Source organism: Kockiozyma suomiensis, assembly GCF_038497685.1.
Source record: "Kockiozyma suomiensis strain NRRL Y-17356 unplaced genomic scaffold V2V93scaffold_2, whole genome shotgun sequence".
Taxonomy (NCBI): domain Eukaryota; kingdom Fungi; phylum Ascomycota; class Lipomycetes; order Lipomycetales; family Lipomycetaceae; genus Kockiozyma; species Kockiozyma suomiensis.
This window is the reverse complement of record NW_027117665.1, coordinates 796,553-813,743: the sequence shown is the minus strand read 5'-3', so window position 1 is coordinate 813,743 and position 17,191 is coordinate 796,553. Positions and strand designations below refer to the sequence as shown.

The 17,191-nt window shown below is 45.3% G+C and overlaps 8 protein-coding genes across 8 annotated transcripts; 5 read left to right on the top strand and 3 right to left on the bottom strand.

Annotated features, from left to right (window-relative positions):
• Positions 1-16: 16 nt before the first annotated feature.
• V2V93DRAFT_364443 (origin recognition complex subunit 4 C-terminus-domain-containing protein) lies at positions 17-2,710 on the top strand. Its single transcript, XM_066908849.1, has 3 exons — positions 17-1,061; positions 1,130-2,160; positions 2,233-2,710. The coding sequence occupies exons 1-3, from the start codon at positions 148-150 to the stop codon at positions 2,646-2,648; spliced, it is 2,361 nt and encodes a 786-aa protein (XP_066768010.1). The 5' UTR covers positions 17-147; the 3' UTR covers positions 2,649-2,710.
• A 430-nt stretch (positions 2,711-3,140) lies between these two features.
• On the top strand, positions 3,141-4,913 carry V2V93DRAFT_320660 (regulator of G protein signaling domain-containing protein; the record flags this gene model as incomplete). Its single annotated transcript, XM_066907330.1, has 2 exons — positions 3,141-3,837; positions 4,039-4,913. The coding sequence occupies 2 exons, from the start codon at positions 3,141-3,143 to the stop codon at positions 4,911-4,913; spliced, it is 1,572 nt and encodes a 523-aa protein (XP_066768009.1).
• A 483-nt stretch (positions 4,914-5,396) lies between these two features.
• On the top strand, positions 5,397-8,050 carry V2V93DRAFT_364439 (uncharacterized protein). The gene has a single exon (XM_066908848.1). The coding sequence runs from the start codon at positions 5,668-5,670 to the stop codon at positions 7,738-7,740; it is 2,073 nt and encodes a 690-aa protein (XP_066768008.1). The 5' UTR covers positions 5,397-5,667; the 3' UTR covers positions 7,741-8,050.
• Positions 8,051-8,585: 535 nt separating this feature from the next.
• V2V93DRAFT_364434 (Glucanosyltransferase-domain-containing protein) lies at positions 8,586-10,858 on the top strand. The gene is made up of 3 exons (XM_066908847.1): positions 8,586-8,845; positions 8,902-9,027; positions 9,287-10,858. Exons 1-3 carry the CDS (start codon positions 8,714-8,716, stop codon positions 10,520-10,522), a joined length of 1,494 nt encoding a protein of 497 aa, XP_066768007.1. The 5' UTR covers positions 8,586-8,713; the 3' UTR covers positions 10,523-10,858.
• On the bottom strand, positions 10,732-11,601 carry V2V93DRAFT_364432 (ubiquitin-conjugating enzyme/RWD-like protein). The gene is made up of 3 exons (XM_066908846.1): positions 11,382-11,601; positions 11,198-11,314; positions 10,732-11,106 (listed from the first exon to the last, which is right to left on the bottom strand). Exons 1-3 carry the CDS (start codon positions 11,415-11,417, stop codon positions 10,798-10,800), a joined length of 462 nt encoding a protein of 153 aa, XP_066768006.1. The 5' UTR covers positions 11,418-11,601; the 3' UTR covers positions 10,732-10,797.
• A 134-nt stretch (positions 11,602-11,735) lies between these two features.
• V2V93DRAFT_364430 (uncharacterized protein) lies at positions 11,736-12,652 on the bottom strand. The gene is made up of 2 exons (XM_066908845.1): positions 12,211-12,652; positions 11,736-12,129 (listed from the first exon to the last, which is right to left on the bottom strand). Exons 1-2 carry the CDS (start codon positions 12,501-12,503, stop codon positions 11,901-11,903), a joined length of 522 nt encoding a protein of 173 aa, XP_066768005.1. The 5' UTR covers positions 12,504-12,652; the 3' UTR covers positions 11,736-11,900.
• A 1,325-nt stretch (positions 12,653-13,977) lies between these two features.
• On the bottom strand, positions 13,978-15,212 carry V2V93DRAFT_364428 (CRAL-TRIO domain-containing protein). Its single transcript, XM_066908844.1, has one exon. It carries the CDS (start codon positions 15,084-15,086, stop codon positions 14,199-14,201), a length of 888 nt encoding a protein of 295 aa, XP_066768004.1. The 5' UTR covers positions 15,087-15,212; the 3' UTR covers positions 13,978-14,198.
• Positions 15,213-15,304: 92 nt separating this feature from the next.
• On the top strand, positions 15,305-16,958 carry V2V93DRAFT_364427 (ATP-NAD kinase-like domain-containing protein). The gene is made up of 2 exons (XM_066908843.1): positions 15,305-15,332; positions 15,397-16,958. The coding sequence occupies exon 2, from the start codon at positions 15,595-15,597 to the stop codon at positions 16,891-16,893; it is 1,299 nt and encodes a 432-aa protein (XP_066768003.1). The 5' UTR covers positions 15,305-15,332; positions 15,397-15,594; the 3' UTR covers positions 16,894-16,958.
• Positions 16,959-17,191: the final 233 nt, after the last annotated feature.

The window sequence follows — 17,191 nt, the reverse complement described above, 5'->3', positions numbered from 1 at the left end:
TCTTAATTAGCATATTCAATTTACAACGTTACTCGACTCTTGCACTCAACTCCAACACTCAACTCCACTAGCCCTTTAGCTCATCTATCTTTTGCTCAGCTACTGAGAGCTATTGATAAGGAAGGGCACTCTGATCCGCTAATATAGATGGTATCGCTGGCAAGACGCACTGGCGCGAGCCGATCATCGAGTGAACTACGACTGACTTCAGCTCGCAACTACTCGCGCAAGAGAAGTTCAATCGGTAACTCAGCTGAAGGCCCTGTCACGCCTACTCCTTCTCGAACGCGTAGCGCTCGCTCAATTGCGCTCGAAAGCGACGAGACTGATACGTCACCACCCGGTTCTCCTACTCGCAGATCAAGCCGCAACAGATCTCCAGGGTCGAAGGTGGAGCAAAAGCTCTCAGCTCTGAAGGACTCTGCACCACAGAAACGGAATGTATTAACTGCATCTGTTGCCGAGACAAGAAATGTCTCTACTTCTATGCGCAACAGTGTAGAGGGGGCACTCAATACTACTCCTTCTAAGACCGATCGCAAACGCAGGCATGAAGAAATCAGCAACGGCCTGGCAGACAAAACTAGCGACAGATATTTCGAAGGAGGTCATGATGACGCTGATAGATCAATCATGTCAGTTGTCAGAAGCTCAGTTCGACAAGGAAGAAAGATATTCAGCTCGTTAGCCGACGCAATTGTGTCCAAAAAAGCCAAAACGACCCATGACCCTTCTCAAGATATCGTTGACTCCTCACCAGCTAGTCCGATATCTGAGATCTCTAGATATGAAGAAATGGAGGATGACATTGCGGATAGCATCAAAGATACGGAATTAATATTTGCTGAGCTAGAGAAATCACCTGGCTTCCCATCGCCCAGATCAGAGGAAGAGAAATCACCAGGTCTAGATCCGCCCTCAAATGCGAAAGACGCTTCGCTTGTAAACTCAAGTTTCATTCAGATACAACCTACGGATTTGCAAAAGGTCAAAAGAAGAGTTCTGGGCCAATTGAATGGTAGACTACGACCACGGCTTGTGGGTCTCGAAGACGCTTATGGGTAAGTGCTTCAAATGAAATGTATAAAAAACACGAGTAGAGCTAATTATCGAGCTATTTTTGATTTAGTAAAATATTCCATTTGATGGAGCAAACGATTTTAGCTCCGCTACACGCAGCTGCAATGTCAAAGTCTGATAGTAACGCCTCGGCTTCTGCATCAGTATCCCTCGCATCGTTTCATGGCGGGAATTCTGCGCTGATTCTTGGGCCAAGAGGAAGCGGCAAGTCGCTAGTTGTTGACTCTGTTCTGTCGGCTCTAAAAGCAAAACACAAAGGACAGTTCATCACTGTGCGGCTATCGGGTTTAGCACAGACGGACGATAAACTTGCGTTGCATGAAATTGCCGCTCAGATTGAACGAGGCAGGCGAGAAATCGAGGCAGGCGAGAGTTTAGAAGAGGGCACTAAGATGTATAGGCGGCAGAGTGCCAATCGCACACTAGCCAAATTAGTAACCATGCTTTCGGGCCGCTCAGGACTAGAGGAAGCAAATGGCAAAGAACAAGATGAGGAAGGCGATGACGACGACGACGACGATGGCGCAGCGGTTGTATCAGTCATTATAGTCCTGGACGAGTTTGAGCGGTTTGCAACTATGCAGAATCGGCAGACGTTACTTTACAATCTTCTAGATGCCGCTCAGTCGCCTCGTTATTCGGCCACTTCGAGCAACAAAAGTCGCGCACCGAGTATGTGTGTCGTGGGCATAAGTAGCCGGATGACTGCTCCGGAGATGCTCGAAAAACGTGTTCGTAGCCGTTTCAGCCATCGAGTTATCGTGATTCCGCATGCATCGGACATAGATAAATTCTGGCAGATATGTGAGGCTGCAGCCACATTAGAGTCCGGAGCCTCGGCGTCTGTGTCTGTCGACGCAGCTCGAGCATGGAACGCGCAAGTGGCGGAGCTCAGACAAGAGCCACCGATCGAGCGACTAGTGAAGCGTGTCTTTGCGACGACTAAGGATCCAAGACAGGTCCATGTGCAACTTGCGATGGGCGTGCAGGAGGTGGGTAGATTGCCCCTCTCCGCAGAACGGGTTACCAGAATTGATCTAGGCGCAGTAGAGGGCGCTGGAGCAATGGAGCGGGTCTCAGGTACATACAGAAACCTTAGCATTTTAGTATTTGTTTTTAATCTTCTGGAAACTGACACGTTAAATTATATAGGTCTATCTGAGCTAGCACTGATGTTGCTAGTCTGTGCAGCTAGATCCGAGATCAAGTACGGACGTGCGGAAGCTGCAGTTGCCACGGACTATGACAGCGCCCTACGGAGTGTACCGTCGCGACCTCAGGGCTCCGTCGCATCTGGTTCGGTTAATTTCGCGATAGCTTACGGCGAGTATCTGCTCAAAGCAGGAGAGACTCGACTGGCAGAAGCGGCTGCGGGCGCTGTCGTAGCGATGCCGTTCCGAGTCTGGTCGCGGGAGCAGGCAGCGGCCGCCTGGGAGTGCCTGGAGAAGGCGGGTCTTATTCAGGGAGCAGGAGGCTCGGGCGGACTCTGCGCAGTCGAGGTGTCGCTACGAGAGCTGGCGACTGTCGCGAGAGGAGCAGTGGTGCGGCAGTGGTGCAGAGCTCTGTAAGCCAATATCTACGTAATATAATCCTGATTATTCTTCACAATAAATTGAAATTGTCCTCATCATCATTTTATTAAAGAATAGATAGAAGACCCTGGCCGGCTGCCTCATCGTACACGAGAGCCGTCTCACAATAAAGTTTAGAATACATAGACTGCCTCATTTCGTGTGAGCTGGGGCCCCGTTCGCGGTTCGCGTGGCCGCCACGCGCAAACTTTAATCAGCGATGCCAGCGAAACCTCGCACTTCAGACGACATCCGCGGCAGATATAACGGAGAGACTCCCGACCATGCTGGATATCTGGAGATACATTGATCATGGATTCAGATGGAGAGTCTTTGTCTGAGCACCCATCGGGATCCTATTCTTCCGTCGCCTCTCTAGTTGACTTCCTCAGCACGACGGCTCCGCCTGGCTACATCCCTCCTCCATCCCAGCCTTCGACGGCTCCTTTAGCTGCCAGCCCCAATCATACTCCAAAATATCGTCCTATAATGCTTGATTCAGCTCTGCCAAAGTTGAAGCAGCAGTCGCGCCCGTCAACGCCAAGGACTTTGTTATGTGCCGAGCGCATATTCAAGTACACCGCTGATCGTCGACCATTTTACGATGATCTCTCCGCGATCTTTGCTACTCTGGCTATATCTTTACCACTTGAAAGTCACCATGTGGGGCTGATATTACCCTCAAACTCGTTTGCCTTCTCCTTTACGTCTAATGAGGCCATCGATAACCTCATGCATTTGAAGATGCAGCAAAATATTCAGTCGACTGATGCCTTCGGCCGCAAAACTTCGTCGATAACAATTACCTCTTATCAAGTGGATAGATTAGCATGCATGGATCTTATGCAGTCATTTTTATGGGCGCGTTTTATAAAGTGCGCTAACGATCTGGAAAATGTAAAGTTTCGCAACTCGTTGCTGCTCCAGATGACTCCAAAGGGAATAGCAATTCTAGACCTATTTGTTCAGCGAAATGGGGTCATGTCGCCAGATGTGAAGAAAATTCTCAAATCGTCATATAATAGCATGCGCTTGATAGTTTTAGAACGTGATCCAACTACAGATTATATAACAGCTTCGAAGCAACTCGTTGAGATCGTCTTTCAACGATTCGCTGGTTGTCGTCCAAACTATCACAATTTTGTCTCAGCGGCGAGTTCCAGCACACAGAACAGCAGCGTCACTGGTACTGCTGAGAATCTAAATGACTTGGGAGCACCTTATGCTGGAACATCTGTTTCTTCGTCTACCATCATCGTCTCTGGAAAGCAGTCTGCTCAAAGTGTGCAAGCATCCAACCCTCCCGAATCTACTTCTTCTCCTTCTCCCTCTTCTTCTTCTTCTTCTTCTTCCTCTTCGAGCTTCGCAAGTTCTCCAAGTCCCTCAGATGACACCGTTACGTATGCGGATTCCTCATCCGGAGTAAAGATTGCGGACTGCAAGCGTGTACATCTCAAAGAGTACCGGGATTGCTTCTCTGGATTGGAAGCGAAGCGATGGATCTTGGACTGTACTACGGCTGTTAGCGACAAAGAAGCGCTGACACTTCTAGACGCATTTTTAACGCGACAGCTTATTGTTGGATTAGATAGCAGGTCACTGGCATCTAAAGAAACTTTTATAATTGACAAAAGCGCTTACTACACGTTGACTGATGCTGGCAAAAGATTGGCGGGTTGGAACGCGTCGTTTAATATTGCATCGATTTCACAGGCAGCTGTGCGCTCTCGTTCTCCGATTCCGCGAGTATCTTCGCCTGCAACTGATAAAAAACAAAAATTACACCGCATACTTGAAAATCCTGCTTTACGGCTCTTATTTAGGGAGCACTTGGAAGATAATTTTTGTGAGGAGAACCTATCGTTTTATTTGGAAAGCATCAAAGTTATTGCGCTGTACGAAGAGCTAAAGAAGAATGGGTCCACATCCGCTCGCAAAATTAGAGTCAATCTTTGTATAACTGAAGCTTGGTGTGTTTATCAAGTATACCTTGCTCAGGGATCAGCATCTGAGGTCAATATCGATCACGATTTACGCGTGCGTGTGCGAGAAGGCATGAACGCTATCGAGGCACGAAAGGCCAAAAACTCAGACCGCGAGAAGACCTCAAAGACCTCACTGGAGCTGTCAATGGCTAATTTGAAAAAGATTATAGACTTGCTTGAAGAGGTTCGATCACAAGTGTTTAGGTTGATGGCTTTGGATTCGGTTCCAAAATTTATGAAGACGCGCAAATTTATAGACTTGGGCGTCGACATTTGATTGTTGCTATATGCCTGTAGACTCAAATCATAATCCTCATAATTATTCACAATTCTCTGCCCATCTAGTGTGAATCTGACTACTATCAGGGATAATCGTTCTGACAGTACAACAAGGTGTAGTATCCTGTACCCAGTTTCTACCAATCACAGCTCACATCTCAGAATGTCATTTTATCGAACTATTGCATTATGATCTGAGTCAGAAGATAATTCAAAATCCGGTGCCGCACGTATTGCTTGGTAAACGTAGTATCAGATTCTTAGTATTGTCTGCAGCATGCATTGCGACTTTATTATTGTTCTGGGGGGGCATCGCGTAATATTGGTTTCAATAGCATTTACGCTAAAACAGCTTTGAGTCAGGGATGGAGAAACAGACTTTGACCGGATTATATAATAATCCCATCAATATATAAAACTACCCATTAGTAATTGCGAGAGTAGGAACTTTAGCATTCGTACGGTTAACTTCATAGCGATCGACTGTTATAATGCACCCCAACCCTAATTAGATGTCTTGATTCTGAGGCTGTTGGAAATTAATGGCATCGAGCTTGTGGAAGTGTAAGAGGGGATGATTTCTCAATCAATATTCTGATCAAAGAAGAATCCAACTAGAAGCCAATAAATATTGTGCGCTCACGATATACGAGCGAGTGTTGGAAAGCATTTCGTATAGTGGATGAATACTGAAAGCGATCTACCACGACCTTCTCTTCTAATCATTTACTAGCAACAGGCCGTGCGTCAAGATGGCAAAGAAATCAAAGCCGGAAGGATCTCAATTAAAAGCTGCAATGTCGGAGACTGAACCATCTTCAACTTCTGCGTTGACTAAAGTTCCTGGGGAGGCGGCAATACAGTCCGATTCCAGCGCACGAGACCCTGCTCTCTACCTCTATCGCGACAACTTTGTCGCAACTCTGTATTATTTAGATACTTTTGAGATTGCACAGCTTGAAGGTGTGAGCAGATTGTGGAAAGATTATATTGTCAATACTCCAGAGCTATGGCGAACTCTAGATCTGAGGAGGACAAAAAAGTCGGTTCCGTTTGCATTTGTGAAGGCAATGGCCAAGAGAGCTGGGGATACTCTTGCAGAAGTGTACTTGCATAATGTGCCAATTGAGGACGCAAAGAAGTCGCTGAGTTTAATTTTGAGAACTGGAGAATTTAGAGAGTCGGAAGATAAAAAAAATGATATTGTAATCTTTCGGAGTCGATTACGCAAGCTATTCGTCGAAGGTCATACAAAGATACTGGAACCGCCATATAAAGAATTTTCGTCAATGACTTGGTCAATAATGTATGGCTTGCGAGAAGTGCAGCTGACGCTGGATGACTTGTCGTCATTCATGAAATTGCTTTTGGATGGCAAGTTCCAAAACGTCACACATCTTACATTTTATTCCGAGCAGCATGCTGTTCCGATGGACCAGCGTCCACCATATACCCTAGACTTTTTACGCCCTGTTTCCCATCCAAATTTCAAGATGTTTCCCCGCGTAAAGAGTTTATCGCTGGGAGGTAGGTCTATCATGTCGCCTACTCAGCGAGCATGGTACGCCGAAATCGGTGCTCGAACTTTACAGCGCCTGGTGTGGCTATTTCCGGGGTTGAGTGTTTTCAAAATGTCAAATATTCTATTGGTCTCCAATGCTGATCTGAACTTTGAAACATTGGATCCGCCAAATCCGTTCAGATTGGATTTTCGAGTGTGTTCAGAGCTAAAGGAATTTAACATTGCCGGCAGTACGCTAAGCACGACACTTGCATTTCCCATTTTGCCAACGTCCGTTGAGAAATTGATTTTGCACAAATGCAGTAACGGAGCGATTCCAAGAACCGTTATTTCTGAAGATGGGATTGATCAGTATGCTGATAATGCAAATACCGAGGTTATGGCTGTCATAGCAGACGAATACAAGAATTTGAAGGAAGTTGATTTAGGCGGGGTTGGTATTTCGGGACCGCAGTTAATCGATTTCCTTGCTCGTTGCGATCCACAAAAATTACAGACGCTTTCGATTGACAACTGCTATGACGTGAAATTCATGACCGATACGAAATACGATGAACAAGACATGACTTTTTATAACATTCTCGAGGATTCAGATTATATTCATAATACCTTTGATGATTCTCTGTGGCAATCCCAGCTGTTGGCTACCATATTTGTGGATTTGGTTCCGCATCTAAAGCGACTGCGGATTGGATTGAATTACAATATTGACGGAGTTACTTTGAGGGAGTTGCAGTGGCTCAGAGAACTGGAGTATTTGGATGTATCGGGAACTCAAGTCTCGGTTGAAGGTCTGGTGGAGTTCATTGGCCAGATGACTCCGGACAGTTGGATGCTAGAATCGAACGCTCGGGAAGCTGCGGCGCGAAGAAAACGGTATGAGGTTGAGACAAAGAGACGGAGATATAGAATACCAGAATCGAAGCTGCCTGAGGTCGTGCCCTGGGAGGTCACAGGTCGAATGACAACATTGAAATCTTTGGTGTTGAATAATTGCGAGTATGTGCCCGAGGAAGGCGCAAGAATGCTCCACCGAGCGTTCAACTTGAATGTGAAGTGGAACGGCCGCTATCTAAAAGCAGAGATAGTTCAGCCAGAGGCCGACGCGGTCACGCGATTGCGTGGATATTTTGAGCGCCATATGCGGCATATTTTACAAGATGAATCTTTTACCTTGGACGGAAATGAGAATATGGTTGAGGAGGAATGGAATAGGTTTAGAGAGGGTGGTTACGTCATTGCACGAAGTGCATTTGACGCGCTCGAGGACGACTACACAGATATGGCTAGTTTCTTTTATTAAGCTTTCGCGTCTAGGCAGGGTAGCAACGTCTAGATCAAATAGTATTCTCCGGTCTTGATGTAGCTTCTCGAATATTTTGAGCGAGTTGATTGGGTGTACATAATGACAGTGGCTACAACAAATTTGGTAAATATTTGTAAAAGTCATGAAGTGACAGATTTCCTTTGCCCGCAAGGAGTTCTTCCTCTTTCCGAAGACATCCGCGATAAGCCAACTCACCGCCACAAAGAATAAAGTGAAACAGATCTAGATTGACAATAGGCGGATGCTGGTGGTGCATTACATTCTTAGCGTGAGAACAAGTCTTGGTCCTGCTTTTGACGTGTGAGTCGGGGGACCCTAAAATAATGGATATCAGTCCCAAAAAGGACTGGGAAAGGGCTGGCCTGTGTCCGAGCAAAGTTTCGGCCTTTCTTGACCGAGCAAAGTTTCGGTCTTTCTTGACCGAGCATTAATTCGCATTTTGTCTGTCTTTGGCTTGATTCGCCGAGTGCGGCGCGGGATTTTTTTGTTTGTCGCGGGATTTTGAATCGCGCAGGGAAAAAAAAGGTATCAGACGCGTTTAAAATAGAAGAAGCACGCGAAAAAGACACGATTTTTGCTCGGCACAGTATTCTTTGTTTGAGAGTCAGCATCTCTGCAATCCGCTTTCTCGCCCTTATAAGCCTTCACCTACTCCAGACTGTACCCGAACTCTCGCAAGCTCTGTAGAGAAGAGACAAGTAAAGAGAGAAGCAGACATGGTCAGAAATTACGCGTGGCGCAGCGCGGAGAGGAAAAGGCAGCATTCCAACGACGCGCGTTAGGCGTTGCGGATCACAGGGGCGCAGGGACCGAACTGTGATCCATTTGTGATCCATAGACGGGTCGCATAAGTATACTCCTCCCGCCCAGTCTCGCTCAGCATCGTGTTTACCCTCATTTTGTCGCTCTTTTTAGCCATTGTTCTTTTCTGCAAATCTTTTCTAACAAAATGCGTTTCTTTTCCGTTGCATCGGCTGCAGCAGCAGTCACTGCGTCGCTCTTTCTCTCCGTATCGGCTACAAAGGTCAGCACCAAAGAAGTCAGTGGTAGATACTTTGTTGACTCCGACTCGGGCGAGGCCGTACGTGTTTTCCCTGCTTTTCTATCATATCTCATCCACTAACTGCCGCGCTTTAGTTTTTCCTCAAGGGTGTTGATTATCAGCCCGGCGGATCTTCTGAATTCACCGATGGTAGCGACCCTCTCTCGTCGCCCGAGACTTGCACGCGAGATATTGTGCTGTTTGAGAAACTTGGTATCAACGTAAGTCTTTTCCTCATCCCTTGCACCAGATGACATAGCCTCTGCAGGCCCGGAAGGGTCGATATTTTTGTCATCTAGCCCTTGATAGTAACATCGCGAACGACGCTCGTCGACTTGAGACTCGCGACTCGTTCTGGCTGCGCGGTATCACGCGGCAAGGCTATTTTTGGCTTCACAGCGCGTGTGTTCCGTTCCTGCCGTCAGATGTTAGGGTTAACGTTCTTATGGTCTGTGTTCTAACCCATACCCTATGATATAGGTGATTCGGGTCTACTCCATTGACCCCACGCTCGACCACGATGAGTGCATGACCAAGCTTGCCGCTGCTGGCATCTATTTGCTTCTTGATGTTAACAGTCCAATCTATGGCCAAAGCTTGAACAGAGACGAGCCATGGACCACTTACACCGAGCCTTACCTTACGCACGTTTTCTCAGTCATTGAGGCCTTTGCTGGATACAACAACACGCTCGGATTCTTTGCTGGAAATGAGCTTGTTAACAATAAGACATCTGCCGAGGCGTCCCCCAATTACATCAAGGCTGTTGTGCGTGACATGAAGAACTACATGTCCAACCACATCATTCGTCAGGTGCCGGTTGGCTATTCGGCCGCCGATGACTTGAACTACCGTGTCAGTCTTGCAAACTACCTCGAGGCTGGTCCGGCTGATGAGGCTGTTGACTTTTATGGTGTCAACGCTTACGAGTGGTGTGGTGACAACACATTCGAGGGTGCTGGCTATGATGTACTCGTTAATGATTTCTCTAACTACACTATCCCTGTCTTCTTGTCTGAATTTGGCTGCAATGAATCCCCCCCTCGTCTTTTCCAAGAGGTTGCGTCGATTTTCTCCAAGAACATGTCTGGTGTTTTCTCTGGTGGATTGGTTTACGAGTACTCTCAGGAGACTTCTGACTACGGTCTCGTGAGCATTGCTGATGATGGCAGCGCCACCATGCTGTCTGACTTCACCGTTCTGTCTTCTAAATACGCTGCTGCTACTACCACTGGCCTTGCTACTGAGGAGGCAAGCGCTCGTCCTACGACCTACCTCAGCTACTACAACAACATCTCCTCTAACACCACTCTCCCTGACACTTTGGCTTCTACAGTTATTGCCAACGGTCTTAACTCTACTTACAATCGTGGTGCGTTCGTTGCTATCAGCGACCTTGCTTCAAATTACTCTATCTATGATGTTTCTGGAAATGCCCTCAGCGCTAGCATGACCACCAAGTATGATATTACCATTCCCACTGCGTCAGCAATCGATCAAACCGACTCTGATGCAGACGATGATGATTCTTCCTCGGGCTCTTCTGCTTCTGCTTCTGCTTCCGCTTCAGGTTCGGACTCGTCGTCTGCCTCCTCCACTTCTTCGTCGTCGAGCGCTACTTCGTCGTCTGCTTCTTTGTCCAACTTTGTCTCCAGCTCCGAGAAGATGGGTGTTGCTGCTTTGTTGGCGGTTGCTCTTGGTCTTACTGTTGTGTAAGCGAGAGTGAAAAGATGATATTGGGATATGAATAAATCTGCTTATGTATATGAGCTCTGATTTATATTTTTTTATTTTTTTGGTGTTTATTTATTCCCGGTAAATAGCTGGTTTTTTTTTGGGAATATGCTGTAGTATTGTTGGGTTAATTTTTTGTAAAGGTTTTTGAATTTTCCCTTCTAGATATACTGTAGGCAAGTTTGGCAAGATTTTCTATATGAATATAAAACGAGCTTTTATTTATGATTTGATGGCGAATGTATTCGATGTAGAAATCACTTTGCATACTTCTTTGTCCATTCGCGGGCTGTGCGTTCGAACTTGCTTCGATCATTATTCCATACATCAGCGACGTCACCCTCGACAGCGTCGTCCATATTTGGCTGAGAGAGAAGAGAGATGGCGCACTCTATGATTGTGACTAGCTTGCAAGCTGGTTTCCATTGATCTGTTTTTAGTTGAGCAATGCATACCGTTCCGTCATGGAGGATGTTTGGGTGGTAGATTTTGGTGATGAAGGTTAGAGTTGGTGGGCTGAAGGGATAAGCAGGTGGGAGAACCAGATCGAGTTTGAAACGTCCGGACTGTACACAAGTAGGATTAGACGAGTCAGCCATTGCTGATACTAAAAAAAGAGATGGGTAGCATAGCCAAGAAGATCATTCGAGTGCATACCTCATATGGAGTATCCTTTGGGCCGAAGATCTCGACTTGCCAGTTGAGCAAATCAGAGTCTGATTTAGGACCAGCTGTGAATGATGGAGAATTCAGATTCCTGATATCTGCCATCTCCTGGAGAAGTAAATTAGCATTTAAATATAGAATAAATTTAATTGAATGCCTAGCAATTATTCTATACCTTTGCGATTCGTCGCATTGCTTGAGCAGAGGCCATGCTTTGTCAACCGTTGTTATCCCGACTGGCTGATAGTGATTAGAAGCGCACCAACGAAACTAAACTACCGGGGCGGCAGTTGTTAAAATCAAAATATGCAGGATTCCAAAAGCTTTTGCAAGTTAGATTGTTGGTGAAAGTGAATTGGTTTTGGCGGGTGGTGAATGAGTGATGTTTTAGTAGCAGTGAACGAAGCCCAGGCGTCATTGAAGATCACGAGTTTTTTCTATTTTTTGAAGGCGGCTTGCCCTTTTCCAGCACCTGTAGGCTGTAAAACAGTACATGAGATTTATTGCCTCTATTTATTCTTCGGTATGACACTGTTTGAATTACCAGTAGACGATATTTCTTTATACTACTGACGGTACCAGTTGACTTTTTATATGTCTCTTGTATCATTCATTTATCTATGTTTACTCACTATAAATCAATTATCGTACAGAAATTGTCCTCCCTGTCAATCCAGCTTTTCCAATTATACAGCTACTCTCTCTGTACCATTGCAAGTAATCCCATTCCACCCAGCAATGCATATTTTGCCCATACATTTTCACTCAACAGGATGGTAACATAGCCCACGAGAGGTATATACCCCTTAACGGCACCCACGACCTCTGAATTCCGGTCAAGGTAGTACTGCCGGTACGCGTATAGATCGACGTCGTCCATTGCGTTGTTGTCTCCTTTTGTCAGGAGCAATTGCTTCTTTTGACTAAGGAGGCAGAAAAAAGGAGAGTCAGCGTAACTTTTTTGAAAAAATCCACGTAGCTCATAAGAAATCGGATAAACTTACGAGACGTGATTTCGCACCACGCGATGCACAATTGGGATATCTCTGCCCTTGACATTATAAACGACAATATCGCCAACTTTCACTCGTGAGTCGCGGTTCCAAAGAAATAGGATATCGCCTCGTTGAAAAGCGGGCTCCATGGATCCTGAGAGCACGACGACGATGGGAGATGGCGAATCGCAGACGACACTTAGGCCTTTCCAGAACATGTATGCCGTGGTGAGAACAAGGCAGAAGTTGAGAGCCTGAGACAGAGTCTGCCGCAGCTGTAGACCCGAGAGCTGCGGGAGCATTGGATCTGAGTCTGGATAATGAGAGTTGTGTGGAGTAGTGGGATGAGAGCCCCTGCTAGAGGAAGAGGTGGAAGAGTGACCAGAACAAAACCTCGTCTCTATGCGTTTCTGATATTAGATATACGCGTTCTATCAACAAAACTAGTAATACGGCAATATCGGCATCTACAGCCGAAAGATCTAGTACGACAGCTTCTTGGAGCCGCCGATTTTATTTAACCTGGAGACAAATTTATGGCTGATCCTCCTCGACGCCGCTCATCTGACTTGACTGACCTCTTTTGCTACTCCATAATACATCGGCAACCGATGGCCACTACTGCGCTGTAACAGCTTTTCTCTTTCTCGCGTCTTGTTCGTTGCAATTACCGCAATGGCCGGCTGCCGCGGGCAACAACGCGTTACAACGCGTCAACATGGCGTCGAGAATGTTAGTATGCACATATTTATCATCCCAAACTCGACCATTACCAAGTTGAACCGCCCGATATATTGAAAGGTTTAAAGTGCTTGACGACAGACCTGACAAGGGGAGTCACTTCATCAAAATTATCATCCTCTGAATTGCCTGATGGTCTGTCTACGTCCAAATCAAGTTCGGCTTTCTTTGCTGGTTTGACGAGGCTCTCCGTCGATAACCCGCTTAATTTGATTATCATTCAATCTCCGATTGATCCTCCCTGCGATAGCTTTAAAATATAGCAAACGCAAATATCACGGAATTTGCTCGATCGGGAAGTCGAGTTTTCGAGATTGAGCCTCTCATACATTACCAAAAGACCTGCAAAACTATGATCTACCACTTTGCAACCTGTTTATATACAGCTAGTCTCACGATAGGGATGTGGTAAAGCTTTCTATATAGCACTCCTTCGCGAATGTTTGGGTGCGCGCAAGAAATACGAGCGGTCAGCTCCGATCGAAAGAGGCGACAAACTGGAGTCTATTGACGGCTATGCGAACACTTAAGAAATGCGAAAATTGAATGGACGCGAATTCACGTGTGTGTGCGTTTTAAATTACCTCATATCTGTCATGATCCGTCAAAGCCGCGCCGAAGGTCCTCGAAAATTGGTGTGAAATGTAGATGTAAAACTAGAAATACGGCGAGAAAACTATATGGCTCGAAAGAGATTGCTGCTCGCTGGTCATGTCGACTATTTGTTTCTTACACTATTAGATATAGCAGGTTAGCTGAGCTTACTCCTAACCGTGTTATAGGATCTGGGGACGTTCCTGATGACTTGCTAGGGCAGCCAGATGCTGATGACAGTCATATACGAGAGCTCAATGCCGGCGAAGCAAAGACGACAGACCAAATGAAACGAATTCGGCAATTGATGAACTCACCCTTAATAAGTAATTGTACTTGTACATGTATTGTGTTTGATGTTGCTTAATTTCATCGGCGGCTAAATAAGATGGCATGCTTTTTTATTTCATTTTTAGGTGAACAATTAATGGAATACGGCGAGCTGTATGTTGATAATGAGAACTTCAATGATAGCTTGATATAGCGTAGTATCTTCCAGTTTATAGAACAATTATCGTAAATATTGCAGTTGAAAAAATCTCTCCTCTTTAAATTATTAGTAATACGGCTTGAAAAAAATTAAAAATTAGATTAATACAGCTAAATGCCATTTATCATGAACCAGCAAGCCTCTCACCGCTGCTAAAACAATTATTATCTCACTAATCAGCCTCTTCCGTAGGAGCTTCCTTCTCAGTAGCCTCAGAAGCAACTGGAGCTGGTATGGTAAACCCATCCGGGAGAGTGATTGAGTCATACATATTCTGCTCTTTTAACGTCTTTCCTTTTCCGCCGTAAGTTTCTGGAATCTCAGGGCCCATATACTGCACGAGCTGGTTTGCGTAGCTCAAGACTACAAATTTTGATAAAGTTTCCTTAGAGACGAGTAACTTCATGGCGGAAAACATCCAACCCATGAGCAATGGAACGTTGACAAAGTACTTTTTACCCAAAAGTTCAGGATAGTGACTAGAGAAGATTGCCACGGCCGCTTTGGATGCTCGTTTGGCATTAGGATCCATACGCAAGAAACTGACATTCATGTAATCATGGACCTGGTCGATTTTCGTTCTCGAGCTGGAAAAATCCAGCAATTGCAGTCCTCGCTCCATAACACCAACACGCCATCGCAAAAACTGATCCAAGTCGCCAAACACGACTTCGGGTTTACCCGCAGCCTGACCGTATAAATTCCAAGTGATAATGTCGCCATCGGGTTTAGACTCGTCTTCCGTGATAAATCCGAGACCGTCAAATTTTGAATCATGTATTTCTTCGAAGGCGGCCGAAAGAGGCCTGAATTCCTTTCTCCATTTCAAAGTAGCCATAATCTGAGCCCGAGCAGCGGGAACATCGTACGCATTCGCGACTAGATATTTCAATAGGATCGAATCAACTGATGCTGATTCAGTGTCGAGGATATTGTGTGCATAAATCTCGCTGTAGTCGACTTCTTTGACGACAGCAGGGATGGCTGACTTGAAGTCTGTGAAGCCTTGCAATTGTTCTGCGGTCAAGGCTGATAGAGAGGCGGAAGGTTTGTCACTCATATTGCGGATGCAGGACAATTAAACAATGTAACTTAACAGTTAAGAAGAGATACAGATAAAGCGAAACAGAGGAGCGCTGACGCAGTGTCAAAAGTGTGGACGAAAATCGACTTGTTCTCGCCCAAGCCGATCTGATAAGATTTTTGCTTGCGTTTCGCTTCAAAGGTCTCTCTTATCTGACCCAACTCTGTTTACACAATCAATTGCTACTGTGTGGCTGTCAATTGTCTCTTCAACACTACAATGGTAATTCCATTTAATCAAACCTACGATAAAAAAGAAATTTCTAATCAACTAGATATTACCTAAGTCAAGCTTATAAAACCAAACAAAAAATGCTGACTCAAGAGATCTATAATATCACGTGATCAATCGCGTCAGAAGTGTGCGGTAGCATATAATGCTTCTTGGTCTATCTTGCAATAGCAGAAGATACGCAGTTTCTGCATATTTCAAAACTAGTACGTAATCTAGTTACAGAGAAGCAGTTGGTTTATTTGTTGCGAGTATGAAGTTTGATGTTATAGATCAAGCAATTGTGGGAGTCAATGATGACGACAAGTCGACGATCAGTATCCCGTTCGACCGGATTTTAGCAATTACGCAAGGCTTAGTATTTTCGGTATCTTCAGAAGATACACCTTCACTTGACGTTCATTTATTCAATGAATCGAACCTTACAGCTGAGATTCAGAAATTCAACATTTCTGACTTGCCGTATTACATCGATCCCAGGATTACTGAAGTAACAGTTATAAATTCTAAAACGGCTGGAAAGAGATCGGGAGAGCAGATATATGCTAATATTCTACGGCCTCTTTTGAAAGAGCTTGGGATAGTTCATAAGTATATTTCAACCGAATCAAAGTCAACCATCTCAGCTTTTGCTGAATCTTTGACGCCCGATCGCGGACCTCACACTGTCATCTTACTATCTGGAGACACCTCGATCCACGAACTTATAAATTCTCTTCAGTTGACATCTGAAACCCGCGATCTAATTATTCTTCCAATTCCAACAGGCTCCGGCAATGCTCTTATGACATCCTTGAGCCTAGCCACGCCATTTGCTGCAATATTCTCTCTACTTCGCGGAACTGTTCGTCCACTGAACGCTTTTTACGCCGCTTTTCCAAAAAACAGCAAAGAGGTAATCCCACCGTCTGATGAAGACCCTGATGGGAAAATTGCTACTCTCACAACTCCAGACGGAAATACTGGCAGCCAAAGGATATTTTCACTGGTAGTGGTATCTTGGGCAATACACGCAGCCCTGGTAGGAGACAGCGACTCTCCTGAATATCGTAAATTGGGAAACGACAGGTTTAAAATAGCCGCCAAAGTGAATTTAGAAAGAGGGACTGCATGGCATGGAAAACTGAGCTATTTGAGTCCATCAAAGGAAGGAGGAGAGTGTGAACGTAGTACGCGACGAGTTGAGCTGGACGACGTTGAGCATTCATATGTACTGACGACTAGCATTTCAAGTTTAGAGCCAGGATTCAAAATTGCTCCTACCGCCAAGCCGTTGACTGGAAATTTAGAACTTGTTCGGATGCCACTTTTGAAAGGGGACGATATAATGAGATTACTTATGCTTGCATATCAGAATGGAGCGCATGTTAAAGAGCCCGAGGTTTTATATACAGAGATAGATTGCCTATATGTCAGAGTTGACGAAGAAGAAGAAAGGATGAGAAGATGGTGCGTTGATGGTAGGATCATTATTGTTCCTCAAGGTAGTGTTGTTGAAGTCCATAGGGGCGTTGCCGATGTGCGAGGATGGCGGATAATGATCGCCATATGATTTTGCTGCGAACTGCTGGTATATATAAACTATTACAAAATATAGCATTCACCGTTATTATTCTAGTTAGTTTTGCTATAAAACTGTGAAGCATGACAGTATCCTCTGCGCAGTATTTCCTGCCGCTCCCGCATGGCTGAACATTTCCCAAAACAGATAAGCAACCCGCCCTTTCGTATAACCCTTGCCCTCGAAGAAGGGTTTCTCACCGCTTTTAAAAAATGCCTGCTCCACCAAAATTTCCCTTTTTCTTTACACCCCCCTTCAGCTTTCATATATATCACTTACGGACACAATA